The sequence below is a fragment of the Chrysemys picta genome, chromosome 24 (genome assembly GCF_011386835.1).
Source record: "Chrysemys picta bellii isolate R12L10 chromosome 24, ASM1138683v2, whole genome shotgun sequence".
Lineage (NCBI taxonomy): Eukaryota > Metazoa > Chordata > Testudines > Emydidae > Chrysemys > Chrysemys picta.
The window spans coordinates 16,027,148-16,054,720 of record NC_088814.1 but is presented as its reverse complement, the minus strand read 5'-3'; the positions used below and the strand labels follow the sequence as shown (position 1 = coordinate 16,054,720).

General features: G+C 56.1%; 1 protein-coding gene across 9 annotated transcripts; it reads right to left on the bottom strand.

Moving 5' to 3' along the window:
- Nucleotides 1-434: 434 nt before the first annotated feature.
- Nucleotides 435-27,573, bottom strand: LOC101945225 (myosin light chain kinase, smooth muscle-like). 9 transcript variants are annotated; one of them, XM_065577926.1, is made up of 12 exons: nt 27,369-27,573; nt 23,353-23,625; nt 16,957-17,022; nt 16,509-16,605; nt 14,749-14,952; nt 13,836-14,053; nt 12,501-12,624; nt 12,270-12,422; nt 8,836-8,956; nt 8,446-8,542; nt 1,759-1,951; nt 1,092-1,228 (listed from the first exon to the last, which is right to left on the bottom strand). In XM_065577926.1, exons 2-11 carry the CDS (start codon nt 23,366-23,368, stop codon nt 1,761-1,763), a joined length of 1,287 nt encoding a protein of 428 aa, XP_065433998.1. In that variant the 5' UTR covers nt 23,369-23,625; nt 27,369-27,573; the 3' UTR covers nt 1,092-1,228; nt 1,759-1,760. The 9 variants fall into 9 exon arrangements, with proteins under 9 accessions (XP_065433996.1, XP_065433997.1, XP_023960344.2 ...); XM_065577927.1 differs by having other exon boundaries at nt 1,759-1,846; nt 27,369-27,569; XM_065577928.1 differs by having other exon boundaries at nt 1,759-1,843; nt 27,369-27,569.

Below are 27,573 nucleotides of genomic sequence, written 5' to 3'. Positions count from 1 at the left end.
CTAGGGCGTCGGCTAGGCGAACCCTTCGCTCTCGCACTGGCTGGAGGGCCCGTGATGTAAAGCTGGAGTGCTGTGGGCACTTTAGCTCCCACTTCTGAAAAAGGCCATTAACCCTGCAAGAACCCAGCTACCTCTGGGCTCTGTCAGACAGGGGGCACCGTGGCTGGAGTCTCTACTGACGGGCAGGTGACTGCTGAAAAGCAGGTAAGAGAGAAAACAAAGCAGCAACCTCTGGAGACTTCAGTACCAAGCTGAACTCCGAACACGTGGCTGGAACCTGCGGGCAGGGAAACCGGCCTAAGTGATCGCTGGTACCCTACGGGCCAAAAGGCGTGTTCATTCTGTCAGGCCCTCGGCCAGCTGGAGGGGTGGGCATGGAGGCTGGAGCCGTTCTAACCAAAACACTTGATACTTGAGTGACCCCACACGCTACATACGCTGGCTGAAGCCAGGATATTGGGATTTAATGAGATTTACAGCTGAGTTTACCACCATTGGGGGGCGGGAGCAACCTGCCCCTTGGCTTTGTACTTTGCCCCATGTTCGGTGGGGCAGCGGGACCAGCCTTGCCCCTGGCTCAGAGAGGTTGCAGAGTTAAGGGAAATCCACCCTCCCGCCCTGTGCTGCCCTGTAGCTGGGCCACGAGGGCCCAGCCTGGCAGAGGGGAGGTGGAAGCAGAGAGGCTGGCCTAGGCTCGATCCTCACAGGACAGACTCCCTGCACTGGGAAATGGATTGACTGGGGATTTGCCTGTTTGGGGCCTGCAGGATTGGGCCCTTCTTGCCCACTCTGTGGCTGCCTGCCACGTCCCGGCACAGTGGGAAGCAGAGCGCAGCAAGGTTCACTCCCGGAGCCCAGCGATGGAGTTAAAAATAACGATGGATGAGGGAAAGAGCCGGACTGGAAGCAGAGCACCTCCTGCAGGCCATGCCGCCAATGCCGGGCAGAGAGCCCATGGCCTGCGGCTCTCACGGCTGGTCAGTTCCAGGGCCCTCCTCTGCATTTGGCGTCTGCGTGTTGCTGCCTCTCTGTACCATCAGCCTGGCACCGCATTCCGCCTCCCCTACGGCACTGGTGGCCCTGCACACGTAGTGCCCCGTGTCCTCCACCGAGAGCCTCGCAATGGCAAGGGAGCAGCTTCCATTCTCCTCCTCATCTATGGGGAGCCGAGGACGTTCCTGGAGAGGGGCATCGTTCCAGAACCACGTCACCTCCAGGTGGGGAAAACCTGCCAGAGAAGAAGGCCACAGCGATGGGTCAAAGGTCCACCAAGCCACCCAGAATTTTGGGACGTTTATCTGACCCTACTGGGTCTCCCAAGTGGCGTGTCACATCACAGCTTCTCAGGTCCCTAACCACCCTGCAACCAGTGCTGCACTGCTGTGTCCTCTACCAGGGGACAGACACATTCAGCAACACGGCGCCTAGCACCATGCCAGGTGTTAATCCAGTACAAGATAACCACCTAGTGCATCAACGCCCCCTTGCCTAGAGTACCAAGGTATCCCAAGAAAGTCTCATCCAAGCACCGACGCTGCTTAGCTTGTGAGAGTTCAAAGCACACAGCTGTCAGGCTACAGATTGTATTGACAGATGTGCAGCCCCCATTCATGCACAAGGCTTCCCCTGTTGCACAAGAGCAATTTAGGCCCTGCAGAGCCTGCCCGAGGGCGAGCACCCTGCCAGGGGACAAGGTCATTCCAAGGACTTCAGTCATTGAGGGGGTGGGCAGCCTTGCAGGCTTTCATAGGAAGTTACCTTCAATGTGACACTGGAGGCAGGCACTGCTGCCTTCCACTGCCACTTGGTCCTTCAGCGGCTCCAAGCTGGGCCCCTGCTCGATCTGCTGAGGCAGGAAGGTGGTGCCGACCGGGGATGGTGGGGGCGGGAAGCGACATGTTAGTATGGGAAGGTTCATATGCAGAGCAGGTGGCTGCAGCAAAATCTGAATCTATTGATTATAAAACTAGAATGATACAAAATGAACACGGTCCACATGGATCGAAGAGTTCAAAGACTGACAAACTGACAGGTCTCAAGGGCAGAAGGGACCACAGGGGCAAACTTTTTTCTGTGCCGGTGAGTGTTTGCGCCCCCGGCCTCGCCCCGACTCCACCCCTGCCCCAACTCCACCCCTCCCTGCTCCTATTGGACCCCTCCCCAAATCCCCGCCCTGGCCCCGCCTCCTCCCCCAAGCGCGCCGCGTTCCCCCTCCCAGGCTTGCCGCGCAAAACAGCTGTTTCATGGCACAAGCGCTGGGAGGGAGGGGGGAGAAGCAGGACACGGCGGCGCGCTCAGGGGAGGAGGCGGAGGTGAGCTGGGGCGGGGGGCGGGGAGCTGCCGGTAGGTGCAAAGCACCCACCAATTTTTCCGCGTGGGTGCTGCAGCCCCAGATCACCCACGGAGTCAGCACCTATGGAAGGGACCATGGTGATCAGCACAATCCGATGGTGGCCTGTGTTATACAGGAGGTCAGACTAGCTGAATTAATTCCTCTTTGAACTAGAGCAAATCAACAAAACATCCAGACTTGTTTAAAAATCTCCATCGATGGAGAATCCACCACGACCCTGGGCAAGTTGTTCCAATGGTTAATTACCCTCACAATTAATAATGTACATCTTCTTCCAGTCTGAATGTGGCCAGTTTCAACTTCCAGCCATTGGTTCTTGTCATAGCTTTGTCTGCTAGACTGAAGAACCCATTACCAAATATTTGTTCCCCATGTAGGTACTTATAGGCTGTGATCAAGTCTCTTTGTTAAAATAGGTCGAGCTCCTTGAGTCTATCACTACAAGGCAAGTTTTCAAATCCCTTAATCATTGTCATGGCTCTTCTCTGAACCGTCTCCAGTTTTATCAACATCCTTCTTGAATTGTTGACACCAGAACTTGACACGGTATCGGCTCAACAAGCCAGTCAATTGATCAGTCAGATAATGTCATTTAACTGTCTATTATTTGACCATGGCCAAATATTGTCAAATATTACAGCAAGAATGCCCTGATGTAGGGGATGGCCTATCTTTTTTCACTGCATCATGGTGCTATCTGTTGGCAAGCCTACTTCAATGTCTTGACCACCCACTTCCATACATGCTAATGCCACCTTTTGGGGAAAAAGTTGAACTAATTGAAAGTTGAGCATCTTGATTGGTTGGAATCTTCTAGAGCAGACATTCTATGTGTATCTTTATTTGTATACCAGGCCATCAGTGTACATGGTGGTTTACAAAGAACATTAAATATGGAAAAAGACATGGTCCCTGCCTCGAAGAGTCTGCAGTCTAACCTGACTAGACAAACCCGTTGAACTTAACTCCCAAGGGAGTGGGGGAGGGGGTCACAGTCACTAGCCCTCCTCCCCCAACAGAAAGAGAACAGATCCACAGCCATTAAGTAGCTTGAAGAGTCTTTTATAGTTGTTCTGGGTGTTTTATTTCTGTTTAATTTCATTCCTCTTTTGTAACTACAGCTGATAATTATTTTCATTTTTAAAGCTTCATTTCATTGTTTCACATTTTTCTGAGTGAAAAATCTTGGTTTTTGTAATAGGTACAAGTATCTAAGGGCAAGTCTACACGACCGCACTACACTGGCGCACCTGTGCCGCTCCTGCTGAAGACGCGCTCTCCCGTCGGCAAACTCCACCTCCGTGAGAGGCTACATGGAAGCTACATGGGTGGGAGAGTGTCTCCCACCAACGTGGACACCGCTTTAAGTCGATGTAACTTACGTTGCTCAGGGGGGTGTCGTTTTCACACATCAAGGTCCATAGTGTAGACCAGCCCTAAGTCTCACCTATTGGAGACCATCAATTCTTACTCTGTTTTGTTACTGTTCTAATAATTAGTGCTTTAAAATATTTTACCATTTTTGACACTATTGACCAATTGTCAAACATCCAACCCTAACAGTCTTCCAGCAGCAGTTGCACTAAATGCAGTTGAACAGGGCATAGTCACAAGGATTAGTTCTTGGCCCTACACTATTTAATATTTGTATCAATGTCCTAGAAGATAAAATCCTCACTGATAAAGTTTGCAGGTCACACCAAGATTGGAGGAATGGTAAATGCGGAAGAGGACAGGTCACTGAGAGAGAGATCAACAACATGCATTTCAATATAGCTAGATGTGACTCTCTCAGAAAGAAAGAACACAGGCCATACTTACAGGACAGGGGACTGTATCCTGGGAAGCAGGGACTCTGAGAAAGACTCAGAGGTCATAGTGAATAATCAGCTGAATGTGGGCTCCCAGTGCAACACTGTGGCCAAAAGGGCTAATGCGATCCTGGGAAACATGAACAAACTTATATTACCTCTGTATTTGGCACTGGCGTGATGCCATTGGTGTGTCCAGCTCTGGTGTCCCCAGTTCCAGAAGGATGTTGGTAAATTGGAGAGGGTTCAGAGAAGAACCACAAGACTGAATAAAGGATTAGAAAACCTGCCTTGCTGTGAGAGACTGGAGGAGCCCCATCTAGGACACAAGGGAGATTCGCACACCTGAGACATTCTTTTTAGGAACTGTCCCAGACTGAGGTGTCACTAGAGGAAGTTTTGGAATAAACGGATAAATTAGACAGTAATAAGTCACCAGGCCCAGATGGTGTCACCCAAAGGTTCTGAAGGAACTCAAAGATGAAACTGCAAAACTAGTAACTCTGGTATGTGTCCTCTTGCTTAAATCAGCATCTGCACCAGATGACTGGAGGATAGCTAATGTGATACCAATTTTTAACAAAGGCTCCAGAGGTGATCCTGGCAGTTACAGGCTGGTAAGCCTGACTTCAGTACCAGAAAAATTGGTTGAAACTATACTAAAGAACAGAATTATTAGACAGGTGATGGACACGATATGTTGGGGAAGAGTCAATGTGGCTTTTGTAAAGGGAAATCATGCCTCACCAATCTCTTTGAGGGGGTCAACAAGCACGTGGACAAGGGTGATCCAGCGGATATAGTGTACTTGGACTTTCAGAAAGCCTTTGACAAAGTCTCTCATCCAAGACTTAAGCAGTCATGGGATGAGAAGGAAGATCTTCTCATGGATCAGTAATGGTTAAAAGATAGAAAACAAAGGGTAGGAATAAATTTCACAGTGGAGACAGATAAATAGCAGGGTCCCCCACAATGTTCCCTCTAATTTTTTACATCCATGTGCAGAATTAATTTTGTTATGTGCACCAATATGGAGGTGATGTGTGGTGGGGGTGGGGCCAAGGGGTTCGGAGTGTGAGAGGGGGCTCAGGGCTGGGGCAGAGGATTGGGGTGCAGGGGGTGAGGGCTCTGTGGTGGCACCAGGGATGAGGGGTTTGGGGTGCAGGCTGCCCCAGGGCTGTGGCGGGGAGAGAGGACTCCCCCCAGCTCTCTCTTGCTGGGGCCAAGGGAGAGGCGCCTCTCCAGCCCAGGCCCTGTGGCTGCGAGCCTGTGCAGGCCTTGATAGCCTGTTGCATGGCCGTGTGGCCACGCAGCTCACAGGGATCTTAGGTCCCTCAAGGATCTGTACTGGGACCTAGTCATAAATGATCTGGAAAAGGGGGTGAGGTGGCAAAGTTTGCAGATGATATAAAACTACTCAAAAAAGTTAAGTCCAAAGCAGATTGCGAAGAGTTACAAAGGGATCTCACAAAACTGGGTGACTGGGCAAGAAAATGGGAGATGAAATTCAATGTTGATAAATGCAAAGTGATGCACATTGGAAAACATTATCCCAACTCTACATATAAAATGATGGAGTCTAAATTGCTGTTACCACTCAAAGAGATCTTGGAGTCTTTATGGATAGTTCTCTGAAAACATCTGCTCAATGTACAGCAGCAGTCAAAAAAGTGAACAGACTGTTAGACTTACCAGTCTGTAATTGCCAGGATCACCTCTAGAGCCCTTTTTAAATATTGGCGTTACATTAGCTATCTTCCAATCATTGGGTACAGAAGCTGATTTAAAGGACAGGTTACAAACCACAGTTAATAGTTCCGCAATTTCACATTTTAGTTCTTTCAGAACTCTTGGGTGAATGCCATCTGGTCCTGGTGACTTGTTACTGTTAAGTTTATCAATTAATTCCAAAACCTCCTTTAATAACACTTCAATCTGTGACAATTCCTCAGATTTGTCACCTACAAAAGCCGGCTCAGGTTTGGGAATCTGCCTCACATCCTCAGCCCTGAAGACTGAAGCAAAGAATTCATTTAGTTTCTCCGCAATGACTTTATCGTCTTTAAGCGCTCCTTTTGTATCTCGATCGTCAGGGGCCCCACTGGTTGTTTAGCAGACTTCCTGCTTCTGATGTACTTAAACATTTTGTTATTACCTTTTGAGTTTTTGGCTAGGAAGTATTTCTCCACACAACGGACAGTCAACCTGGGGAACTCATTGGCAGGGGATTTTGTAAAGGCCAAAAGTATAACTGGGTTCAAAAAAGAATGAGATAAGTTCATGGAGGACAGGCCTTTCAATGACTATTAGCCAAGACGGCCAGGGATGCAACCCCATGCTCTGGTTGTCCCTAGGCCTCTGACTGCCAGATGCTGGGACTGGAGGACAGGGGATGGGTCACTCAGTGAATTGCCCTGTTCTGTTAATTCCCTCTGAAGCATCTAGCACTGATCACTGGCAGAGGCAGGATACTGCTAGATGGACCATTGGTCTGACCCAGTGTGGCCGTTCTTACAGGGCTTTGGAGCGGAGCCCGGAGCTGGAGCACAGACCAGTAGATTTTTGCCCGGAGCCGGAGCGGAGCAATTCAAAAATTTGATTGCTCCAAATCCCTGCGTTCTTATGTTCTTATTTACCTTATCAAAGAGAAGGTTAAGAGGTGACTTGATGACAGAGGGCAGGTACCTCTGGGGCGGAGATTTCGAATAGGAGAGGGTTCTTCAATCTAGCAGACCAAGTGCTAACAAGATCCAATGGCTGGAAGATGAAGCTAGCCACACGCGCAGCAGAAATAAGACGCGCATTGCTACCAGTGAGGGTAATTAACCCCTGGAACAACCTTACCGAGGGCTGTTCTGGATTTAATTAAGACCAAATACCTTTTCTAAAAGATCTGCAATGGCAGCTAGTGGACTCTAAGCGGGAATCAGCCAAGGAAGTCCTATGCTGTGTCACGCACGGGCTGACTAGATGATCACAGGGATCCCTTTTGGTCTTAAAATTAAACAAAAAATCCTACGAATCCATGAAAACTCAGGCAAGATGGCAGTGAAGTCAAGGGGTCAAGGAAAAATCAGTTTGAACAACTAGCCAGCCCCACAACATCCCCTTCCCTTGAGGGCATCTGCCTCAGCTTGCCAAGATGGATCTCAGCCCTGGAGTTCTTCCAGACTGTTCATCAAACTAGATACCTAACGAGCGACAGATAACCCAACAGCTGCTAAAATGTCTTCTCCCAGCTCTAGCTAGTAACAGACTGAGGGATGTGGGGTTGGCACCACTGGTCCATGCACTGAGGCTGGATTGCTGTGGTGCTCTGTGCCAGGAGGAAATGCAGCCATGCAAGACCTCCAGCTGGGTCTGCAGACACCAGCTCACCAGTTAAGTGGCATACGTTTAACATAAAGCCCATCACTCCAGGACTCATTGTTAACAGCCTGATCCTCCAAGCCTGCAGTAGATGGGCTTGGACTGCTCCAGAGACGACCTCTCTCCGTGATGAGGCTCCACCAGGACGGTGACGTTCCCCAGGCACAATGGGATTGTTAACACAGGGCTTTTCAGCTGTCACCATCCTCCCGCGGGAAATCAGGGACCACAAACCGCCCAGCTGCAGGTCTGTATTTCATCCAGAGCAGGGGTCGGCAACCTTTCAGAAGTGGTGTGCCAAGTCTTCACTTACTCACTTTAACTTAAGGTTTTGCGTGCCGGTTTTTAGAAGGTCTCTCTCTATAAGTCTATATTATATAAACTAAACTATTATTGTATGTAAAGTAAACAAGGTTTTCAAAATGTTTAAGAAGCTTAATTTAAAATTAAATTAAAACGCTGATCTTACGCCACCAGCCCACTCAGCCCGCTGCCGGCCTGGGGTTCCATTCACCTAGTTCGGCAGTGGGCTGAGTGGGGCCTGCGGAACCCCAGCTGGCAAGGGCCCAGCAGCCGGGACCCCAGACCGGGGGTGCAGGTGGGAATGTGTGTGGGGGTGGGGGTGCAGGAGCTCCCGTTTGGTGCTCAGGGTGGGGGTGGGGATGTGGGGGGGGTGCAAGAATCAGGGCATGGGGTGTGGGGGGGCTGGGGATGTGCAGGAGTCAGAACAGGGGCTGGAGGCTGCTGGTCGCGTGGCGGCAGGAGCCGTGGCTGGGTGAGCTGGGAGATGTGACAGGGAGGGCAGGGCTAAGAGTCAAAGGGCCCGGGGCACGGACAAGGAGCCTGTGCTGGTTGTGTGTGTGTGGGGGGAGGGGGGGTTGTTAAACACATTCTGACAGGCTGGGCCATTACCTCCCTTCTCCTGGGCACTGGGGGTGGTCACCGCATCATCCAGCTTTTGGGCCAGCCGGGACATTCTCCGCAGGGCCACCACGGCGTTGCCTGTTTTCTAGAGAGGAAAGGAGCAGAGAAGGTTCCAATCCCAGCCAGCTGGGAACAAGCCCTCACTCCCCTACCCCCACAGGCCCGAGCACAGGCTGTCCCGCACCAGCGCCGACGGGCAGGAGACCTCTCTGCCCCCAGGGGACAGCGGCCTGGACAGCCCAGGCTCCATGGCAGGGGGGGAGCTCTCTCCTGAAGCCCCTTTCCCAACCGGGTCATCACATGGCCCCCACAGAGCACGGGCCACACCCTGTCCAGCTGGCAGAGGGCAGCCCCAGCAGAGCCGGCACCAAAACGCACCTGCCACTTCTGGCGGGCCAGAAATCGCCTCATCCTCTCCTTGGACAGAACCTTCGTCTCGCTCTGCTCAGTCTTCTGCAGCCAGGGGTGCGCGAGGGCCTGGTCGCTGGGCAGCCGGCAGCTGGGGGCGACAGCATGGGGGGTGGGTTATGCAGCTCTGTCGCTCAGGAGAGCCAGCACTGACTCGCCGCCCTTTGGAGATGGGCAGCGATCTCCGCAGTGGGCTCCAGGCTCTGTGGCCTGGGAGAAGGTCAAGCCAGTGACAGCTCCACCCTCACGGGCCCCACTGGCTGGGCTCCAGGCATGGGAAGCAGGAAGCTCTGGTCTTGGTGTGAGCTGGGGGGGCCGAAGGGCAAGGGGGTGGCAACACCTGCAGCTTTGTCTTTGTCTCCTGCTCCCACAGGCGCGCTGCCCTCCCCAGAGGCCCTACGTGCCGTCTGGGATTTCCATTTATCCCACTGTTGCCAACTCTTGATGTTCTGCAGTGACGGATTCCGGGGGGGCCAGAGCCCATCTGGAGATGCCAGGAGACGCTCCAGCCTACCAGAAGCCAGCAGAGTCTGTCCCCTCCACTTGCTCCCCACAAGGAGGGTGGGGAGGGGAGCAAAGAGCCCAGCAGCCCAGTGCGACCCCACACCCCTGGGAGCAATGGGGACAGGACGCTGCCTCTGCTGCTCACTCTTGCCCCCAGCACCTGCCTGGATAGTGACAGAGCAGGGTGAGGAGCTCCTGGAGCTGCCCCCCAGGTCCTGGAAAGGGGGTGAAGAACAGTAGGAGGAGTAGAGGTGAGGCTGGAGGGGGGGGGGAGAAAGAATAATTAAAAATTGAAGTGAATTATTTTTAGCTATTGGGACAATTATGAGATTTTATTAAAAACTAAATAATTTATTACAATTGCTGGATAATGCATACAGGTATGCAGGTGTTGTCAAAATTATACAAAGAGAAGAAGGGTTTAAAATTATTTTTGAAATACTTTGATTGTGACTGAATTGATTATTTCAAAAAGTAATAACATTTGGGGGTTATAGATATAGTCATTGCACTGAGCTACAGAAAACTCAGAGGTGGTTGGGGTTGTAAAGATATTCTTGCATGGAGAGATCTGGGCTACTCACATAAACCTTGATTGAAAAATACTGGGAGACGGTGATACAGATAGAGAACGCTTTGTGTTTCTCAGGTGTTCACAACATCCTTTCTGGGGAGTCCTCCTCTCTCAGTTATCACAGCCTAAGTCTCACCAATGTTCACTCTAAGTCCAGCCTGCTCAAAACTGTGTTGCACTTTTCAAAGTTGGTTTGCAGGGCCTCCCAATCTCCTGCCCATATCCCTAAGTCATCAGCAAATTCCAAGGCTCCCTTCATATAGTCTCACTTATCACATCCAAGACAATGGCAAACAAAGCAAGGCTCAGCGCTGACCCCGGTGCAGGCCAGCATTTTCTGGAAATCTCTACTGTAGTCCCATTCGGTTTTGGCTACAATAGTCACTCCATTGCATGTAGCCTGGACAAGCCAAACACATCCTTCCAGCACACTTCTCTGACACTAACTAAACCAAACTAATTCTCTCGGGATATGATCATACACCTTCTCCAAGCCCACAAAGACCATCTCTTTTCTCTGAACTTCTCCTTGAGGATTCGTAGACCATATAGAGCATCAATTGTACTCCTTTCCAGCATAAATCCACACTGACCTTTCCAAATTTCAACTGCTCCACAGAGATGCTTTTTGATATTCTTCTCCCATATTTTCATAGCATATGACATTAGCTTCACTGGGCGATAATTAGCACACAAGATAATATCTCCTGTAGGTTTAAAACTGGGCACCACAGGGATTTTATGCCATTCATCTGGCATTTTCTCTTTCTTAAGAATATCATTGAATAGACTTGTAAAATACGCTACGCCTTCCCTTCCCCGTGACTTCAGCACATCCACCCGGACTTCATCTGGCCCAGGTGTGCTCTCATTTTCCCAAGTGCCTCTACAATCTCTTCCTCCTGCTTGCAGTCTATGACCCCTCCAAACCCCTGACCCATCTAACCCCCCCTTCTCCCTGCCCCTGACTGCCCCCCCGAACTTCCACCCCATCCAACCCCCCAGCCTCCTTACCGTGCCACTCAGACCAGCGTGTCTGGCTCCGCGCAGCGCCAGACACACTGCTGCATACATGCTGCCGTGCTCCCCCGCGGAGCCACAGCCCCCCCCAGCACCTGCCTTCCAGATTTGAACACCTCAAAATTCAGGAGTGGGCAGATTTGAACACCTCAAGCTCAGTTTGGGCGGCTGTTACTTCATTTCTCCCAAATCAAATATACTGATCCACTGTAACTTGCTGTAGAAAAAGTAGGATAAAATTGAGCAAGAAATGCTTCCCAGTGGTTATTAGGACTGGAATTGCTATTTTCAACAGCCATTGCCTTTTGTTTGTTTGTTTGTTTGTTTGTTTAAAAGGAAGACAGTGATATCGCATTGGCAAATTCCCCATAGAAAGAAAGAATGGAAGAAAAGAATAATAAAGGCACCTCAACTTTTCCTCATTTATGTAGGACAGTCTTATAATATGCATCCAGATATCCTCCAATCACACAAGCTGAAAATTGTTCTACTTTACTGCAGTTCTGTAACCATATGGGAACCAATCCTGTCTGTGTTCTGTGCACATCTAAAATTCCTGCTGAATGACCTGCCCTGGGAGCAAGTTGCCAGTGACCCAGGGCTGCGGCGGAAGGAGGGGGGGGGGGGGAGAGTCCAGAGCTGGGGCAGCAGGAGGTGTGTGTGGGGGGGCAATGGTGGGGAGGAATGAGGGAGCCCAGAGCTGGGGCGGCAGGGAGTTGTGGGGGGAGAGCCCAGGGCTGGGGCAGCAGGGGGTGCAGGGAGGAGCCCAGGGTTGGGACAGGGGGCAGCCAAAATTTTTTTGCTTGGGGCGGCAAAAATCCTAGAGCCGGCCCTGGCCAGAAGCTGGGAATGGGCGACAGGGGATGGATCACTTGATGATTCACTGTTCTGTTCATTCCCTCTGGGGCACCTGGCATTGGCCACTGTTGGAAGACAGGACACTGGGCTGGATGGACCATTGGTCTGACCCGGCCTGGCTGCTCTTATGTTCTTATCCAGTGTCACCCATTCTCCCAGGCATTGGCAAATGCCCCTACTTGCTATCCGGGCTCCCATCCCCACCCAGGCCTTCCCATGCCCTCCCCCAGGGAGGCCTGTCTCCCCATGGAGGGTGTCCCTCCCAACCACCTACTCAGGGCTGGGGGAGGAGGTGTGTGTGTTGGGAAGGGCCAACCTCTCAGTCCCCAGCCGCAGCTCCGCACCTGGTGCCGCTCCCCCCCATCCCCTTGGAGTGCTTTTTCTCCCCCCGCCCCTGAACACTCTGGGTAGTACCGCTTCTCCCTCCCCCCAACATCAGCTGCTCTACCTGCTGTCTTTCTGCAGTAGCTGGCTGATGAAGTCCTTGGCCTCCTGGGAGATCTCTGAGAAGGTCTCCTCGTCAAACTCCCACTGGGCAGCCGTGATGTTGTGCAGCGTCTCCATGTCACTGTTCCCCTGGAAGGGGGAGTCCCCACTCAGCCTGGGGAGCAAGAGAAGAGGCTGTTACTCACTCAGCCGGGACCTCTGCCCCGAAGGCTGTTAATGGGGAGCAACGTACAGGATGTAGCAGATCACGCCGATGCTCCACATGTCCGTGGTGAATCCCACCGGCTCAAAGGCGATCACTTCCGGGGCCATGAACTCCGGGGTGCCGTGCATCACCTTCACGGGGCTCTTTGGATCTGAAGGGGCAAGAGAGGAGCAGTCCAGCATCCCTGCAGACCGTGCTTCCCCCAGCAACAGCCAGGGGGCAGCACAGCCTCCCCGTGTCCATGTCTCTGGCATCCCCATTGCAATGCACTACAGCAGCAATTACCCACAGGTGCAGGGGAGCAGCACCGAGAGGCCATACCTGATATTGGAGCCCTGTGCCGGGTGCTGCACAGCGGGAGACAGGCCCTGCCCCAGGAGCTGACAAAGGGCAGAAGGGGAAACAGGACCAGCCCGACACCAGAGTCAGGTGCATTGACTCTGACCGTGCCCAGGGAGCTGGGGCTGCAGCCTGCGCCCAAGGGACTGTCCCTCGACTGAGCCCAGCAGGAGCTGGGAGCTGGTTCGGCGCTCTCCAGTGCCAAGGCGCACGGGCAGAGCCCAGTTCTTTGCATCCCCGGTGGCATGTAACTGAAATGGAGCTGGAGCTGAATTTGCAATAGAGGTGGGGAATCTACTTGGCACGTTGACAGCACCTTGCTTCTCTGGGTCTCCAGTGCTCTGCAGACATTCAGGACAAAGCCCCCATCTCCCCTGCAAGGGCAATGTCACCACCCTCACGTTACAGACAGGGAGACGAAGCACAGAGGGGCTGGGAATAGACCCCGGGTCCCCCGAGCGCCAGCCCACTGCCCTGCCCAGTGTCTTTGCCCTACAAAAGTAGGCAGGAAACATTGCAGGAAAGTCCCTGTAGCTCCAAACGCTCCAGCACCAGCCTCCTTGGGGGTTGGAGCTTCCACCCAGAGCCAGGGAGGTGCACTGCAAAGCCCCAGTCACAGAAGCAAGCCCAGGCTCAACGTGGATTGGGCGAGCCCTCGCTATAGCTGGGAGGCCAATCTGCCGGGACGCCGGGCACTGGCAGCTCCCACTGACTTCAGCTGCCCCCAGAGCCAGGCCCCAGGGGTGTCAAGGGGGATGCCCAATGTGGCAGGGGTTTGGTTGCAGTTTTGGGCAAAGGGTCAGGCTGGTTATTTCCTGGGCCCCCCCTGCCCACCCCTGTTCCTGACACACGGGGAAGTCTCCGCTTTGCTGAATAGGGACGGACACAGGAACATAAGGTTAAGCACGTGCAGCAGCGCTTTGCTGAATCAGGGCCTCTCCCCCGTGGAGGCGGCGTTAGCTCCGGGACAGCGAGAGGGGAGATCCCAGGACAGGGCTGCGCAGCCGGGCTCCTCTCGCTCACCCAGTCTCCGTGCCAGGCCGAAGTCGATGATTTTGACCCAGTGGCTGCTCGTGCTGACGCAGACGATGTTCTCGGGTTTGAGGTCCAGGTGGACGATGCTCTGGCAATGGACGTAGTGGATCCCCTCTAGGATCTGCCTCATGTACTGAATGCTGGTGGGCTCCGTGTGCTCGAAGTCGTCATCCACAATCCTCTCAAAGAGCTCCCCGCCTGCGACGCTGCCAGGAGCAGAGGGGCAGCCTGTCCTAGGAATTTGCTCCGAGGGCCGGCTCTATCTTGCACCCATGGCAGTGCCAGCCCAGACCCCGCTGCCCAGGGACTCGGCTCAGGCACTAAACTCAACTAACAGGTACACGGAGAAGCCCCTTGGACACAGTGTCCTGGGGGCAGGGAGCAAAGACACCCAACCAAGTCAAATCCGGAAACCTGTGTGAACAGCCCTCCCCGACCCCGATCCCTCTCTTCCCGGTAGGGGCTGGAGGCTGCAGCCCTGGGCACTGGCCCCTCTGGAAATCCCACGCCTTGCTATCCCTTCTGGACGGTGAAGGTCTCAGGCAGGAAGAGGCCAGGGGTTCTGGATTCGCACCACCCACTCCTAATGCCAGAAAGCGGGCGGGGGACTCAGCAGACACTGCCCACTTCTAGGCTCAGCCTCCCATTCAACTCCGATCGATGGTCTGCGAGTCGCCCCCGGGCACACACGCCCCAGAACACGCGGAGCCCAGAGCAGCAGGGCCAGAGCCTGCGCAGGTGGGACGCCTGCTATCCCCTCCGAGGTGCAGCCAGGAACACCTGTGCACAGAGCAGTGCCCTTCGCCCCCTCCATGCACCTGGCAGCGAGCGAGTCAGCTGAGGCTGCTGTAATCAGACCCCCGCTCCCACCCCCTGTACCTGCCCAGCACGCCCCACTCACTATTCCATCACCATCACCAGCTCCGCCCGGCTCTGGAAGGCCGCAAGGCACTGCACCAGCCTGGGGTGATGCAGCAGATTCATCAGCTCCACCTCCCTACAGGCTGCCTCCTGCTCCTTGGGGGTCCGCGTCCGGAAGTATTTCCCCGCCCGGATCTTCCCAGTGGCCTTCTCCTGCAGCTTGTAAACCAGCCCGAACTTCCCACTGGGAGAGAGCAGAAGGGGGGATTGTCTCCTGCTTCCCGCCCAGCAAGGCAGCTTGCAGTGGGAATGGGGAGCTCCAGGCCAGCTCCTAGGTGTATCCCAGCAGCACCGGGATTTGAACTCGACAGCTGGGGATCCCCAGGGAGAACTGGACAGAACAGACCATAGGTAGTACAGCTGGCAGACAGCAACAATGAACTTGGATTGTCAGCTCTTTGGGGCAGGGACTATCTTTTCGTTCAGTGTCTGTACAGTGCCTGACACGCCAGGGGCCTGGGCCAGGACTGGGTCTCCTAGGCTCTATGGCAGTGGTGCCCAAACTGTGGAGTGCGCCCCCCTAGGGGTGAGTGGAGTAATGTTCAGGGGGTGCAGCGGGGCCTGGGCCAGCCCCCATGGGGAGCAGAGAGGAAGTGTCACCCAGCTCTGCCCCCAGCCCAGCTCCAGCCCCACTCCTAGTTGTGGCCCCGGTTCCCAGAGCCTGCACCCCTCACCCCCTCCTGCACACCTACCCCCTGCCCCAGCCCGGAGCCTGCACCCAGCACCCAAACTCTATCCCAGAGCCTGCACCCTGCACCCCTCCTGCATCCTAATCCCCAGCCCAGGACCTGCACCCCAGACCTCCTCCCCCCACCCAACCCCCCTCCCAGAGCCTTAGGCAGGTGGGGGGGGGGGGTTCTGGGCACCACCAAAATTTCTACAACCCTGCCACCCATGCGAGTGGATAAGAGTCGGGGCAGTCAGGGGACAGGTAGGGTCCTAGGGGGGCAGTTAGGGTGGGGGTTCTCAGCAGGGGGGTTGGGGTTCTGAGGGGGGCAGTCAGGGGGTGGGAAGTTGGAGGGAGTGGATGGGGCGGGGGCAGGGCTAGGGCGGAGCTTCAATCCTCCCCCCAGTGTCCTCTTTCTTGATTGTGGAAATATGGTAACCCTAGAAGTTGGTGCCTCTGGTCCCAGTGGTGCCCCAAATTTTCGGGTGCCCTAAGCAGCAATGTATGCTGCATATGCCTAAGGACGGCCCTGCAGCCAATCACGACAAACCAAGGAAATACAGGAAAACGGGGCCCGAGGCCAGGAGCTCCAGCTCTCCCATGCAGCCAGCAAAAGCCTGGTCATTTACATCGACACCTTCCTGTCCCCCAGCCACCTTGGCCCATCACCGTGGCCTCTGAGCACCTGCACGGCTTTACAGACTAGCTGTATTAGTGCTCAGAGGCCTGGTTGTGCCAGGTGCTGCACAGACACAGTGAAGATGGCCTCTGCCCAGAGAGTTTGTAACATGACCGGCCAAGGGGTGGAAGGGAAAACAGCGAGGCAGAGAAGGGAAGTGACTTGCCTGAGGTCACCCAGGGGGTCAAGGACAGGACCGGGAAGAGAACCCAGGTTTCCTGACGCCCAGCCCTGCAGCCTCTCCATTACACTCTGCCATAAACATACACAGAACCAGAACAGGGAGCGCCCCCTCCCCGAGACCTCTCTGCTGAGCAAGCCAGAGCCCCAGGGCATCTCTGGAGACAAGACTGCGGAGTCCGGTTGTTGCAGATGAACCCCACCACCGACTTACGCCCCAAGTTTCTCGAGCTGGGTGTACAGGTCCGAAGTCTTCACCACGGTGTTTATTGTAACATCCTGGTATTCAAGCGCCTCCTTGTTTCTCCCACCTGCAGGGAGAGAGACAGGGCAGTGCGGGCGACGAGCAGCTGAGCGACACATTAGCCTGATACACGGGAGTCCTGCTCTGACTGCCCTTCCCTCGTGCATCCCTTTCTGTCCTCCACTATCCTCTCTTGTCCTCTCTCTCCCAGCGTTTCACCTGGTCCTGAGACCAGCTGCGCCCGACAGCACCAGCAGGATGGGAGGAGACGGCCCATCCAGCTTTGTCCTGCCTGAGCAGGACTAATGCAGGAAAAGGGACCTGCCCAGACCAGCAGATAGGGTCTCAGACTGGGGAAGGGAGCTGGGTCCAGAGCTACAGCTGTCATGCTAGCCCAGAGCATCCGTCTCAGACTGACCTGCTGCTTTGGACCCCGAAAACTTCTGTATTTCTCCCAACTTCTCTCTTCTCCCCCTTTGCCTTCCTGCTTTTGACAAGACAAAGTAACCACCAATCACAGTGATCCACTCGCAATTCAACAGCAGAACTAGCCCTTTCCTTCCCAGGGCTGTCTGGAAGCATAAGAGGCTCTATCCAATATCCTCTTTCTGGAGCAGGGTGTGACGAAGTGGAAATGTTCTGTAATATTTTGATGATTCCTAGGTGTGCCTCAGTTTCCCTCTGTACTTTGCTACCCAGTGGTGGTGAAAGGATTAAAAAGCTGCGCAGGAAACATGTTGGGGGGGGGGGGTGCCAGGTAACTGTCTGGGGTGGGATGAAGGGGTCGTTAAAGGACTCGCTGAAACTGACCCATATCAGTGGAGGGTCTACAAGGACCATGGCAGCCCGAACAACTGAGAAATCGACACTTATCCCGGGGAATCTCTGGCAGGTGGAGCATGGGAACCCAGCAAGGGTGTGCAGGACTGGACGATGGACCGAAAGGTGTCAGGTGACTGGAATACGGGTGGGTTCTTGGGAGAGACGTGGCAGGAGAGACGGAGAGCCAGAGCCAAAGGGGTACCAAGGCAGCTTGGCTGGGTGCAGCACCCGGACTCGTCTGAACCTTTGCTGCTCTGTGCTGACCCCAGGACGTCCCGATGCTGCGTCCAGCTGACTGACAAACCCTGCTGTGTTCGGAAAAGGCTGCCGGGCCTCACTGCAAGCACTTGCCAAGGGGCTCTGGTCCCTGAAGAGCCTAAACGTCTGTGACCAGGAGGCTGTCTCACTCGCTGGGCAGAGGCTCAGCCTTGGAGGTGTGGCCTTAGGGAAGAGCAGGATCCCTTGGGTGACTGGCACACTGAAGGGGCTGCTCCAAAGGACGGATTAAACCTGGAGAGCAGCACAGATCCCGGGGCTCTGGGACAGAGGGACTTAGAGGAGTTTGGATTAAGCTGGTTTTGCAGAACCATTCGATTTCACCTTCAAATGCTTTAGTCAGTCAGTCAGTCAGTCTCTCTCTCTCTCCCTCTCTAACCAACCACGTCCAGGCATGGGCAGGAAGGGTCTGGTATGTTTGCCATGGGACTCTGTACCACAAGGTCTCTGTATTCAAACCAAAGCCCAACCCATGTTTAACTGGTTGGTGTTGTGCAGTGTGGACGTGATCACGTTAACACCTTTGGCTCTCTGGGACCAGTTATTCCATCCAACAAAGACTAGGTTGGGTTTGTGTTGGGCATGTGTCATGGAGTGTGGGGGGGACACAAGGCCCTGCACCCCTGGCTTCCTGCGATTCACTATGACTCTCAGCCAGCCAGTAAAGCAGAAGGTTTATTTAGACGACAGGAACACAGTCCAAGACAGGTCTTGCAGGCACAGACAACAGGATCCCCCTCAGTTAGGTCCATCTTGGGGTCCCAGGGCACCCCAGCCCCCTTGGGAGGTTAGAGCCCCGTCTGCCTCCCAGCCATATCACCAGCCAGCTCCTGAAACACTCCCTTCAGCGACCCCTCCCACAGCCTTTGTTCAGTTTCCCGGGCAAAGGTGTCACCTGGCCTCTAACCCCTTCCTGGGTTCTCATGTTACATGCTCAGGTATTCTCCGGTCAGTCTCCCATCCCCCAATGCAGACTATCCTAGCCACACTCCCCTGTCAGCATTCCCAGACCACAGTAAGAACCGTCCCAGTTCGTCATAACATGGCCTAAATCCTGGGTCCCGAGCACGTGGAGGCTGAGGCTGGAACCGTGTCTGTGCAGTCGGTAAAGCACCTAGCACAATTCGGGTCCCTAGGCACTGCGGCAACACGAGACACAGGGTGGGACGGAGCTGGAGGGGAGTGAGAGGATGAGGGTGACCATGGAGATAGGGGAGATCCAGGGAGAAGGAGGAGATGGGGGCAGAGAGACAAGAAACCTTATCGGTGCCATGGGAGCGGGAGGGCAGGGAGCCAGCACGGCTCACCAGGAGTCACAGGCCCTACACCCCACACAGTTTGGGGCAATTCTCCGTTAGCTCAGAGGGCCCGGGACGTTTGGTTTCCACTGGCTCAGCACGGCCATGGCTTGCTCCATTGTGACACCTCTGGCATCCCCATGCACCCACAGATTTGTTACGTTCAAACCAGAGTTGATTTAGTTCCAATCCTGTTACACTTTGCAAAATAAACTCTAAATGCTGGGCTCAAGCTCCCCTGGCTGGGCAGAGCCCCCAGGTCTGGGTCTGGCTTTGCCTGCCCATCGGGCAAATAGCTAACGACCTCCCCTTGTCAAAGGTGTCACAGCTGCTTGAAGGGTTTGTAAGTTCATTTCCCCAGTGGCAGCGGTGGTGGCTGCCCCAGGCAGTGGCAGAGGACAGGGTGGGAGGGTGTGACGAACTGGGACTGTTCTTACTGTGGTGTGTGAATGCTGACAGGGGAGTGTGGCTAGGATAGTCTGCATTGGGGGATGGGAGACTGCCCGAAGGCGAATACCTGAGCGTGTAACATGAGAACCCAGGAAGGGGTTGGAGGCCAGGTGACACCTTGGCCTGGGAAACTGAACAAAGGGCTATGGGAGGGGTCGCTGAAGGCAGAGTTTTGGAAGCTGGCTGGTGAGATGGCTGGGAGGCAGAGATGGCTCTGACCTCCCAAGGGGGGCTGGGATGCCCTGGGACCCCAAGATGGACCTAACTGAGGGGGGTCCTGTTGTCTGTGCCTGCAAGACCTGTCTTGGACTGTATTCCTGTCATCTAAATAAACCTTCTGCTTTACCGGCTGGCTGAGAGTCATGGTGAATCGCAGGAAGCCGGGGGTGCAGGGCCCTGAGTTCCCCCACACTCCGTGACAACTGGTGGCAGCGGTGGGATCTACTGCACCCCGTGGACGGCGCTTCCTGCAGTAAGTGACTGGGGAGCAGTAAAACGAAGGGGGATTGACGGGGAACAGGCGTGCTGAAGAGTGAGAGAGAGACGGTTATTACCCCTGGGAGTGTGTGACCAGCGAGAAGGACTTTTGCAGTAACAGGGTCCCCCGGGGGGATCGCAGTGAGTGGTCCCAGGGGCGGAGGAGTCTGCAGCTCGACCCTGGCAGAGAGGTGGTGACCTCGAGAAGGGCTGGCACACTAGGGGTCTCCCTGGGAACTGTGGGGAGCTGTGAGCACACAGGCCGGTGAGTGGCCAGCAGGAAGATGTATGCCAAGCGGCTTAGGAGCGACCTGGTGGAGCTGTGCAAGCAGAGGGGGCTGCGCATTGGGAGGCTCACCAAAGAACAGCTCATTGCCCAGCTGGAGGCGGGAGATAGCGCGAATGAACTGATCCCTGTGTCTCAGGGAAGCAGCCTGGCAAATGCAGGGCAGGCACCAGTGTCTGTCCCAGCTGGGAGTGGTCAGCCGGCTGCTGAGGGCTTCCCGAGACCCCTCCTTCCTATGCCTAGGGGAAGGGTGGGGAGGAGCCCAGCAAATACAGAGGGCACCGTGACCCCCCCGGCCAGCAGGGGATCCTCCCGGCGAAGCTCGCCGGCCAGCAGAGGATCCTCCCGGCGACGTTCGGCATCCATGGAGCGGAATTGGCTGGAATGGGAGAAAGAGCTAAAACTGAGAGAGCTGGAGGATCGTGAACAACAGAGGCATCATGAAGAGAGACAGCGTCAGCTTGAACTGGAACTGGCGAGACTGAGGGGCCGCGAACCCCCGGCTGCGGCGAGTGAGGGGGGACCCAGGACTGCACGGAGCTTTGATAAGTGCATCCTGGCCCCACGCAAGGAGGGGGAGGACATGGATGACTTCCTGGAGGCCTTTGAGACGGCCTGCGAGCTGCACCAGGTTGATCCCGCGGACAGACTCCGGGTTCTCACCCCCTTACTGGACCCCAAAGCCGTGGCATTGTACCGCCAACTGGAAGAGGCAGAGAAAGGGGACTACGAACTATTCAAAAAGGCCCTGCTACGAGAGTTAGGGCTGACTCCTGAGATGTACCGGGAAAGGTTCCGGAGTCAGGATAAAACCCCTGAGATCTCATATCTGCAACTAGCCGTCCGCATGGAGGGATACGCCAGCAAGTGGGCTGGTGGGGCCCAAACGAAGGAGGACCTGGTTAAACTGCTGGTACTGGAGCAACTGTATGAGCGGTGCCCATCCGACCTGAGGCTGTGGTTGAGGGACAAAAAACCAGAGAACCCGCGACATGCAGGCCGGCTGGCCGATGAGTTTGTAAAGAGCCGGTCAGGGGATAACAGGGAGGAGTCCCAAAGGAACAGTCCCACCACAATGCAGAGAGAGAGTCACCGTGGGACCTCCCCGTGGGAAAATACAGAAAAACCCCATCAAAGGGGAACATCTGGCGTCAGGACCATCCGACCCACTCAAGGGGACCCATGGGACATGGGCTGCTATCACTGTGGCCAGAAAGGCCACATACGGGCCCAGTGCCCCAGGCTCAGGGACAGACTGAGCAGACCGAACCCACAGAGGGTTGACTGGGTAGAGACCCAGCCAGGCGAGAGGCAGCATTCCCAGGGAAGGGGGGCTGGCAGAGTACCACCTGCTAAGGAGGGAGGAGAGCTCCAGGCCAGCTCCTCTGGGGGGCTGGATGCTCCAGACTCAGGGTTTTTGGTTTATACGGTGGGCGCGGGGCTGTCCCTCCGGAGAGAGTACCTTGTTCCCCTGGAGGTGGATGGGAGGAAGGTCAATGGATACTGGGATACGGGCGCAGAGGTGATGCTGGCCCGGCCCGAGATGGTGGCCCCAGATCAGGTGGTGCCCAACACCTACCTGACCCTGACGGGAGTGGGCGGGACACCAGTCAAAGTGCCCGTGGCAAGGGTACACCTGAAGTGGGGGGCCAAGGAGGGCCCCAAGAATGTGGGGGTACACCCGTATTTGCCCACTGAGGTGTTGATGGGGGGGGACCTGGAGGACTGGCCAAGCAACCCCCAAAGGGCACTGGTTGTGACCCGCAGTCAGAGCCGGCGAGGGGCACTGCGCCCTGGCCTTGGGGGGGGTGCCTTGCCTGAGGCGCAGGACCCTAACCTGGTGGGGAGGGAACGCCCAGGGACACGGCTCAGGGAGGCTGCAGCTTCAGACCCAGACGGCGAGAAAGAGCAGGTGGCCATCCCTGTCCCAGCTGCTGAGTTCCAGGCCGAGTTGCAGAGAAATCCCTCCTTGCGGAAGATAAGGGACCTGGCCGACCTCAATGCGGTACAGACCATGGGACGAGGTGGCCGGAAAAGGTTCCTGTGGGAGAAGGGGTTCCTGTACCGAGAATGGGCTCCCCCAGGGAAAATGGAGTCGGGGGGATCAGGAGGCAGCTGGTGGTACCCCAGAAGTATCGCCGCCAGCTGCTGTGCCGGGCCCATGACATTCCCCTCTCAGGGCACCAGGGAACCTGGCGTACCCAGCAGAGGCTGCTACGGAGCTTTTACTGGCCTGGGGTCTTTGTTACTGTCCGACAGTACTGCGGATCCTGTGACCCCTGTCAGAGGGGGAGGAAGGCCCGGGACAAGGGGAAAACAGCCTTAGGACCCTTGCCCAGCATAGAGGATCCTTTCCGGAGGGTGGCCAAGGTTAAAAGGGCGACTCTGAACCAAGAGAGCCCAAAGCACAGACCTCCAGACTGGAGCGCTGGGAGAAGACCACAGCCCAGTTGGAACCCCAGGGGTATTGGGGTGGGAAAAGGGCACAGGCCGCATAAACCTTCCCACATGCGAACTGCGAGTGCCATCAAGCACCCCCGACCTAAGGGGGGGCGTGAAACTGGAGGGGCCTGGTGTAATTCTCACCAAGGAGGGATGCGGGGGCATCCATGGGAACGGGGGTAGGTTCGAACTTCCCCGGGTCACTGGCTAAAGTGACCCTGCTCAGTTCGGTCTCGAAGGGGGGAGAGATGTGACGAACTGGGACTGTTCTTACTGTGGTCTGTGAATGCTGACAGGGGAGTGTGGCTAGGATAGTCTGCATTGGGGGAATGGGAGACTGCCCGAAGGAGAATACCTGAGCATGTAACATGAGAACCCAGGAAGGGGTTGGAGGCCAGGTGACACCTTGGCCCGGGAAACTGAACAAAGGCTGTGGGAGGGATCGCTGAAGGCAGAGTTTTGGAAGCTGGCTGGTGAGATGGCTGGGAGGCAGAAATGGCTCTGACCTCCCAAGCGGGGCTGGGATGCCCTGGGACCCCAAGATGGACCTAACTGAGGGGGGTCCTGTTGTCTGTGCCTGCAAGACCTGTCTTGGACTGTGTTCCTGTCATTTAAATAAACCTTCTGCTTTACTGGCTGGCTGAGAGTCATGGTGAATCGCAGGAAGCCGGGGGTGCAGGGCCCTGAGTTCCCCCACACTCCGTGACAGAGGGAAGCACCCCACTGCACTGAAAGGTGTCAGCCCGGACATTCAGCACCTTACCTTCTTCTTGGGACATCCTGCCCACTCCTGGCTGGGGCCGCTGAGCCCGTAGGCGCTGGCGGGTCAGACCTGGCACCCGTTCTCCCCTCGCGACTCCACACAGCTCTGCAAGTCCTGGTCAGCGTGCGCCACTCCCACGTCCTGACTCGCTGGGCTTTCACCAGGTAGTCTGGACCGCACTCCCTGTCGTACCACGGGCCGGCCCAGGACAGGCTGAGTGGCTGGACGGACAGTGGGGATGCAGAGAGCTTCCCGGCTGGTGGCTTGGACAGCCTGAAACCCACAGGGAAAGGAAGGAGGATGTTACTGGAATAGGACAGGAAGGCTGGGCCTAACAGACAGAACATGGAGGGATACGGGCTCTGCCACCTCCTGCCCATCCCCACCCAGGAGGCCGGGGTCCCAGGTATGTGGGGCTCGCTCGTCCACTCTCTGCAGCTTGGCAAGGAGCCATGATGTGAAATACATACATTGGGGGGCTGGCTGTCATACGGCCATCCCTTCTGAGGGGATCCCTGCAAGAGGGACACAAACAGCCTGGCTCCCCGCACCTTGTGCCATCAGCCACCCCCTGCAAAGTGACAGCAGCGCCTCACGCCCACACTGCACAGGGGAGTGATGGCACCAGGTGCCGGGCAGCAGAGAATCAGCTTTTGTGGGGAGCAGAACTCCCCGAGAACAGCCTGACCCCTTCCCTCGTCCCCTAGGCAGGCACTTCAGGCTCCAGGGCCCCTACCAGCTGGGACTGGTTGCCCAGAGTGGCCTGTGGGGCTACCTGCTGTGACCAGGGTGTCCCCTGGAACCCAGCCTCGGCCCTTCCCAGGGTAAGGTGTGTGAGCGGGACCCTTATGGGAAATCTGTGAGGAGCTGTGCAGAACAAGACAGGACAGCCAGCTGCAGGGAGCCCAGTGCCCCTGAGTGGGCGAGCAGCGTGCCATTGGTTAGCACGCGCTCCGCTCGCTGCACGGCACCGGTAGAGCCCCGCACCCGTTTCTGCTCCTTTACAATGTACAAAGAAGGCTGGGAAGTTCGTTTAAACTCTTCCCCTCACCCGTCAGAAATTCAGGTCTTGTCTGCCCTGGAAGACCCCTATGGGCAACTGGAGAACTGGCAGGACCATGACATTTCGGATACCAAAGATGCGACACGTTTTGAGATGAGAAGCAATTTTAACAACACCTATTTCTCCCCAATCTCTTCAAGCTCATCATCAGAAGCAAACTCCCCACAGACCAGGACGCACCCACTCAAAGCGGCACCAGACCCGGCCAGAACAACAGAGGCCAAACCTGCAGCCATATCTCCACAGCTACAATGATCGGCCCCCTGCCCCCCCACCCCTTTCATGATCCTACTCATGTGATGTACCTCATCCAGTGCACTAAATGCCCCAGTGACAACTACGTGGGTGAAACCAGACAAGCACGACCCTCTGGAATGAACTCACATGGGAAAAGAATAAAAACCAAAAACACTCTACCACCTGTGGGTGGACACTTTTCACAAAGCGATCACTCATCCTCAAAGGAAACCTGCACAACCCTTTCACTGTAGACACTGAAACCCCCGGACTGAACAGAGACACTGCATGAAAAACACTCCTTGTTCAGAATCACCTGCCCTTCCAACTAAGGACTAAGGGAACTTCCAGGCCCCACCTCGGTGCCTCCAGAGTCCTCTGCCAGCACCATATTGCTCAGGTATTAAAGAAGAAGAAGAATAGCAAAACCTCTAGCAAAAGCCAGACTCCTTCCAGGCCTCCTGGCACCAGAGAGAAGCCAGCAAGGGCACATCCCCTTTCTGGAGGCCAACATTAACCCCCTCCCCAGAGCAATGACGTAGAGCAATGCCACAATCAATGAGGGGGTCTCTTCTCAAGGCCAGCCCAGGACAGGTGGAGCTCAGGAAGGGCAGCCACAAGCCTGGCACCTGCCCACGTCAGCGAGGCCGATCGGAGAGTGTTCGCTCCCCATCCTGTCCTGCACGAAGAGCCTGTGGCAGCCGGAGCCGGCCACACGCGTGTCCCGGATCACCAGCGTGCTGCCTGTCTCTGTGGTGTCCAGCGGGGGGGGTGGAGTCACTGGTGATCAGTCAAAAACGAAGAAGAACAAGGGGTGGGGGGCTCAGTGCCAGGGCAGCCGCATCAGCCACCCGCACTGATGCAACCGGCAGTGGGCCCCTTCTTGGCAGGGCAGGCACAGACACAACCAGGCTCCTCTTAGCTCGAGAGCTGGTTCATCTGCTGAGCTCCATTGGCAGGGGCAGCACGACTTTCCGCAGGACCGCCACTCCCCCGCTTCATCTAGAGACAGCAGTAGAGATTGTGCCTGGGTCTCTCTGGTGCTAGGAAGCAGCAATCCACAGAGACTCCTGCAGCTCTCCTCTCTGCCACCCCTCCAGGCCAGGGAGCCAGCGGCTGATAGCACGTTTCGCTCGTCCCATTCTGTGCATAGGAGCTCGGCCCAGCCAGGCTGACGGCCCCACCTCCCAGACAGGGCAGGGGTTGGCGACACAGCCCTGCTGCCAGGAGGAGACCTGCACTGGGGAAGGCAAGGCAGGGACAATGTGATGCAGTCAGGATCCCTGCGACGCTGCTGCTGGCTCCCATCCCAGGGCGGCCCTGGACAGTCAAGAGCCCTGTAGGAGCCTGGCTTGCCCTGACTGCGAAGTGGGGGTGCAGGACCCTCTGGCTTCCCCAGGACCCTGCCTGGGCAGACTCGCTGTGGGAAGCGCACGGAGGGGCAGAGGATGCTGAATGCTCCGAGGTCAGACCCAGGAAGGTGGAAGCCATGTGAGCTTCTTACCTGGAGATAGTCTGCTCCCAGAGAGGAGACTTCAGTAGAGTCCTGCCTGGCTTCGTGGGGAGCAGTTCCAGAGCGTCGCCCGGGGACTCCCACTGGCTTGCAGGACTGAACCCCAGGCTAGAGCACAAACCTGTCAGGCAGTCAAGGGAGCCAGCAGGCCCTTTGTTACCTGGGATCTGATCCAGAAGCAGACCGGGTGCCCGGCAGTCTGTCTGAGCGCTGAGAAGGTAGGGCTCTCCTTAGGCCTCTGTGTTAGGGAGCAGCCGTCTCACCTCAGCGGCTGTCAGAACCAGGTGAGTGAGTCTTGGGCTAGCGGATTCAAAGACAAGGGGCCTGAACCGCCACTGACCCTTGCCCTGTGCAGCCAATCAGAGCAGCATGGGGACACTTTGCACTGGTAGGTGAGGGTGGAGAGAACAGGGGGTACAGTCGTGTGACTGGTGCGTGGGTGGGCACACCGACGCCAGCTTTAATCTACCTAGTGCGGTAAGGAGTATGGTGACAAGGGGGGCACGGGGTAGCCACCCCAGTACAAGCCTGCCAGGGAGCCTGGTACATGCTCGGGTGGCTCACCTAGGCGGGGGTCTGTGCCACATCCCTTCATTGCTATGGTTACCTCTGCTCGCTCAATACAGCTAGCCCAGGCGTGCCACCTGGGTTTGCAGCCTAGCTGTACCCAGAGCAGCCGTCCCCGGCCTGGTCCTCATGGGTTCTGCAGGCAGCATTAGCTCCGCCTGTCACCCCTCAGGCCCACCCTAACCCTGGCAGCGGGGTGCAAGAAGAGCAGGGCTCTTTGTACCCACAACAAAGGGCAGCGCCCAGGAATGGGAGCAGCTCCTGCTAAGGCCCCTTGCCAGCCAGCGAGCTCCCCAGCTGACGCGCCCGCTTAGAACTCAGGCTGGAGCAGGGGCCTCACCCGGAGCCTGGGCCCCAGAGCAGAGAGACGGCGCCCAGCCCCGTCCAGCCCCGTCCAGCTCCCTAATGGAAAGGCAACCAGGAGACAACAGGGCCTAAAGCGGGGCGGGCACAGGGGCTGAGGTGCATCTCAGCTGCGCCGCTGACTTGCTCGGTGAGCTGGGGGGGTGCCAGGAGCTCTCTGTGCCTCACCCCCCTTTAAGGGGGCCAGCGACACCCCCCCACACACACACTATGAGACCCAGAATGGGGGGCCCAATGCGTTCTCGCCCCTCCCTGCTGTAAAATGCCACTGACCTGCCGCTGAGCCTGCGTGCTGGGGAGGCCCCTGGCTCCAGGCAAGGAAAACAGCTCCTGCCTCTGCTGTGCCACTAACAATGGCTTAATGCGCCCCCAGCAGCCTCCCTCCCCTTTGTGCAGCTGGCATCCCAGCAGCCACACCCGGGGGGGGGGAGCCGTAAAGCCCAGGCCTGGAAATCAGGGCAGCTGAGTGCTGCTATTG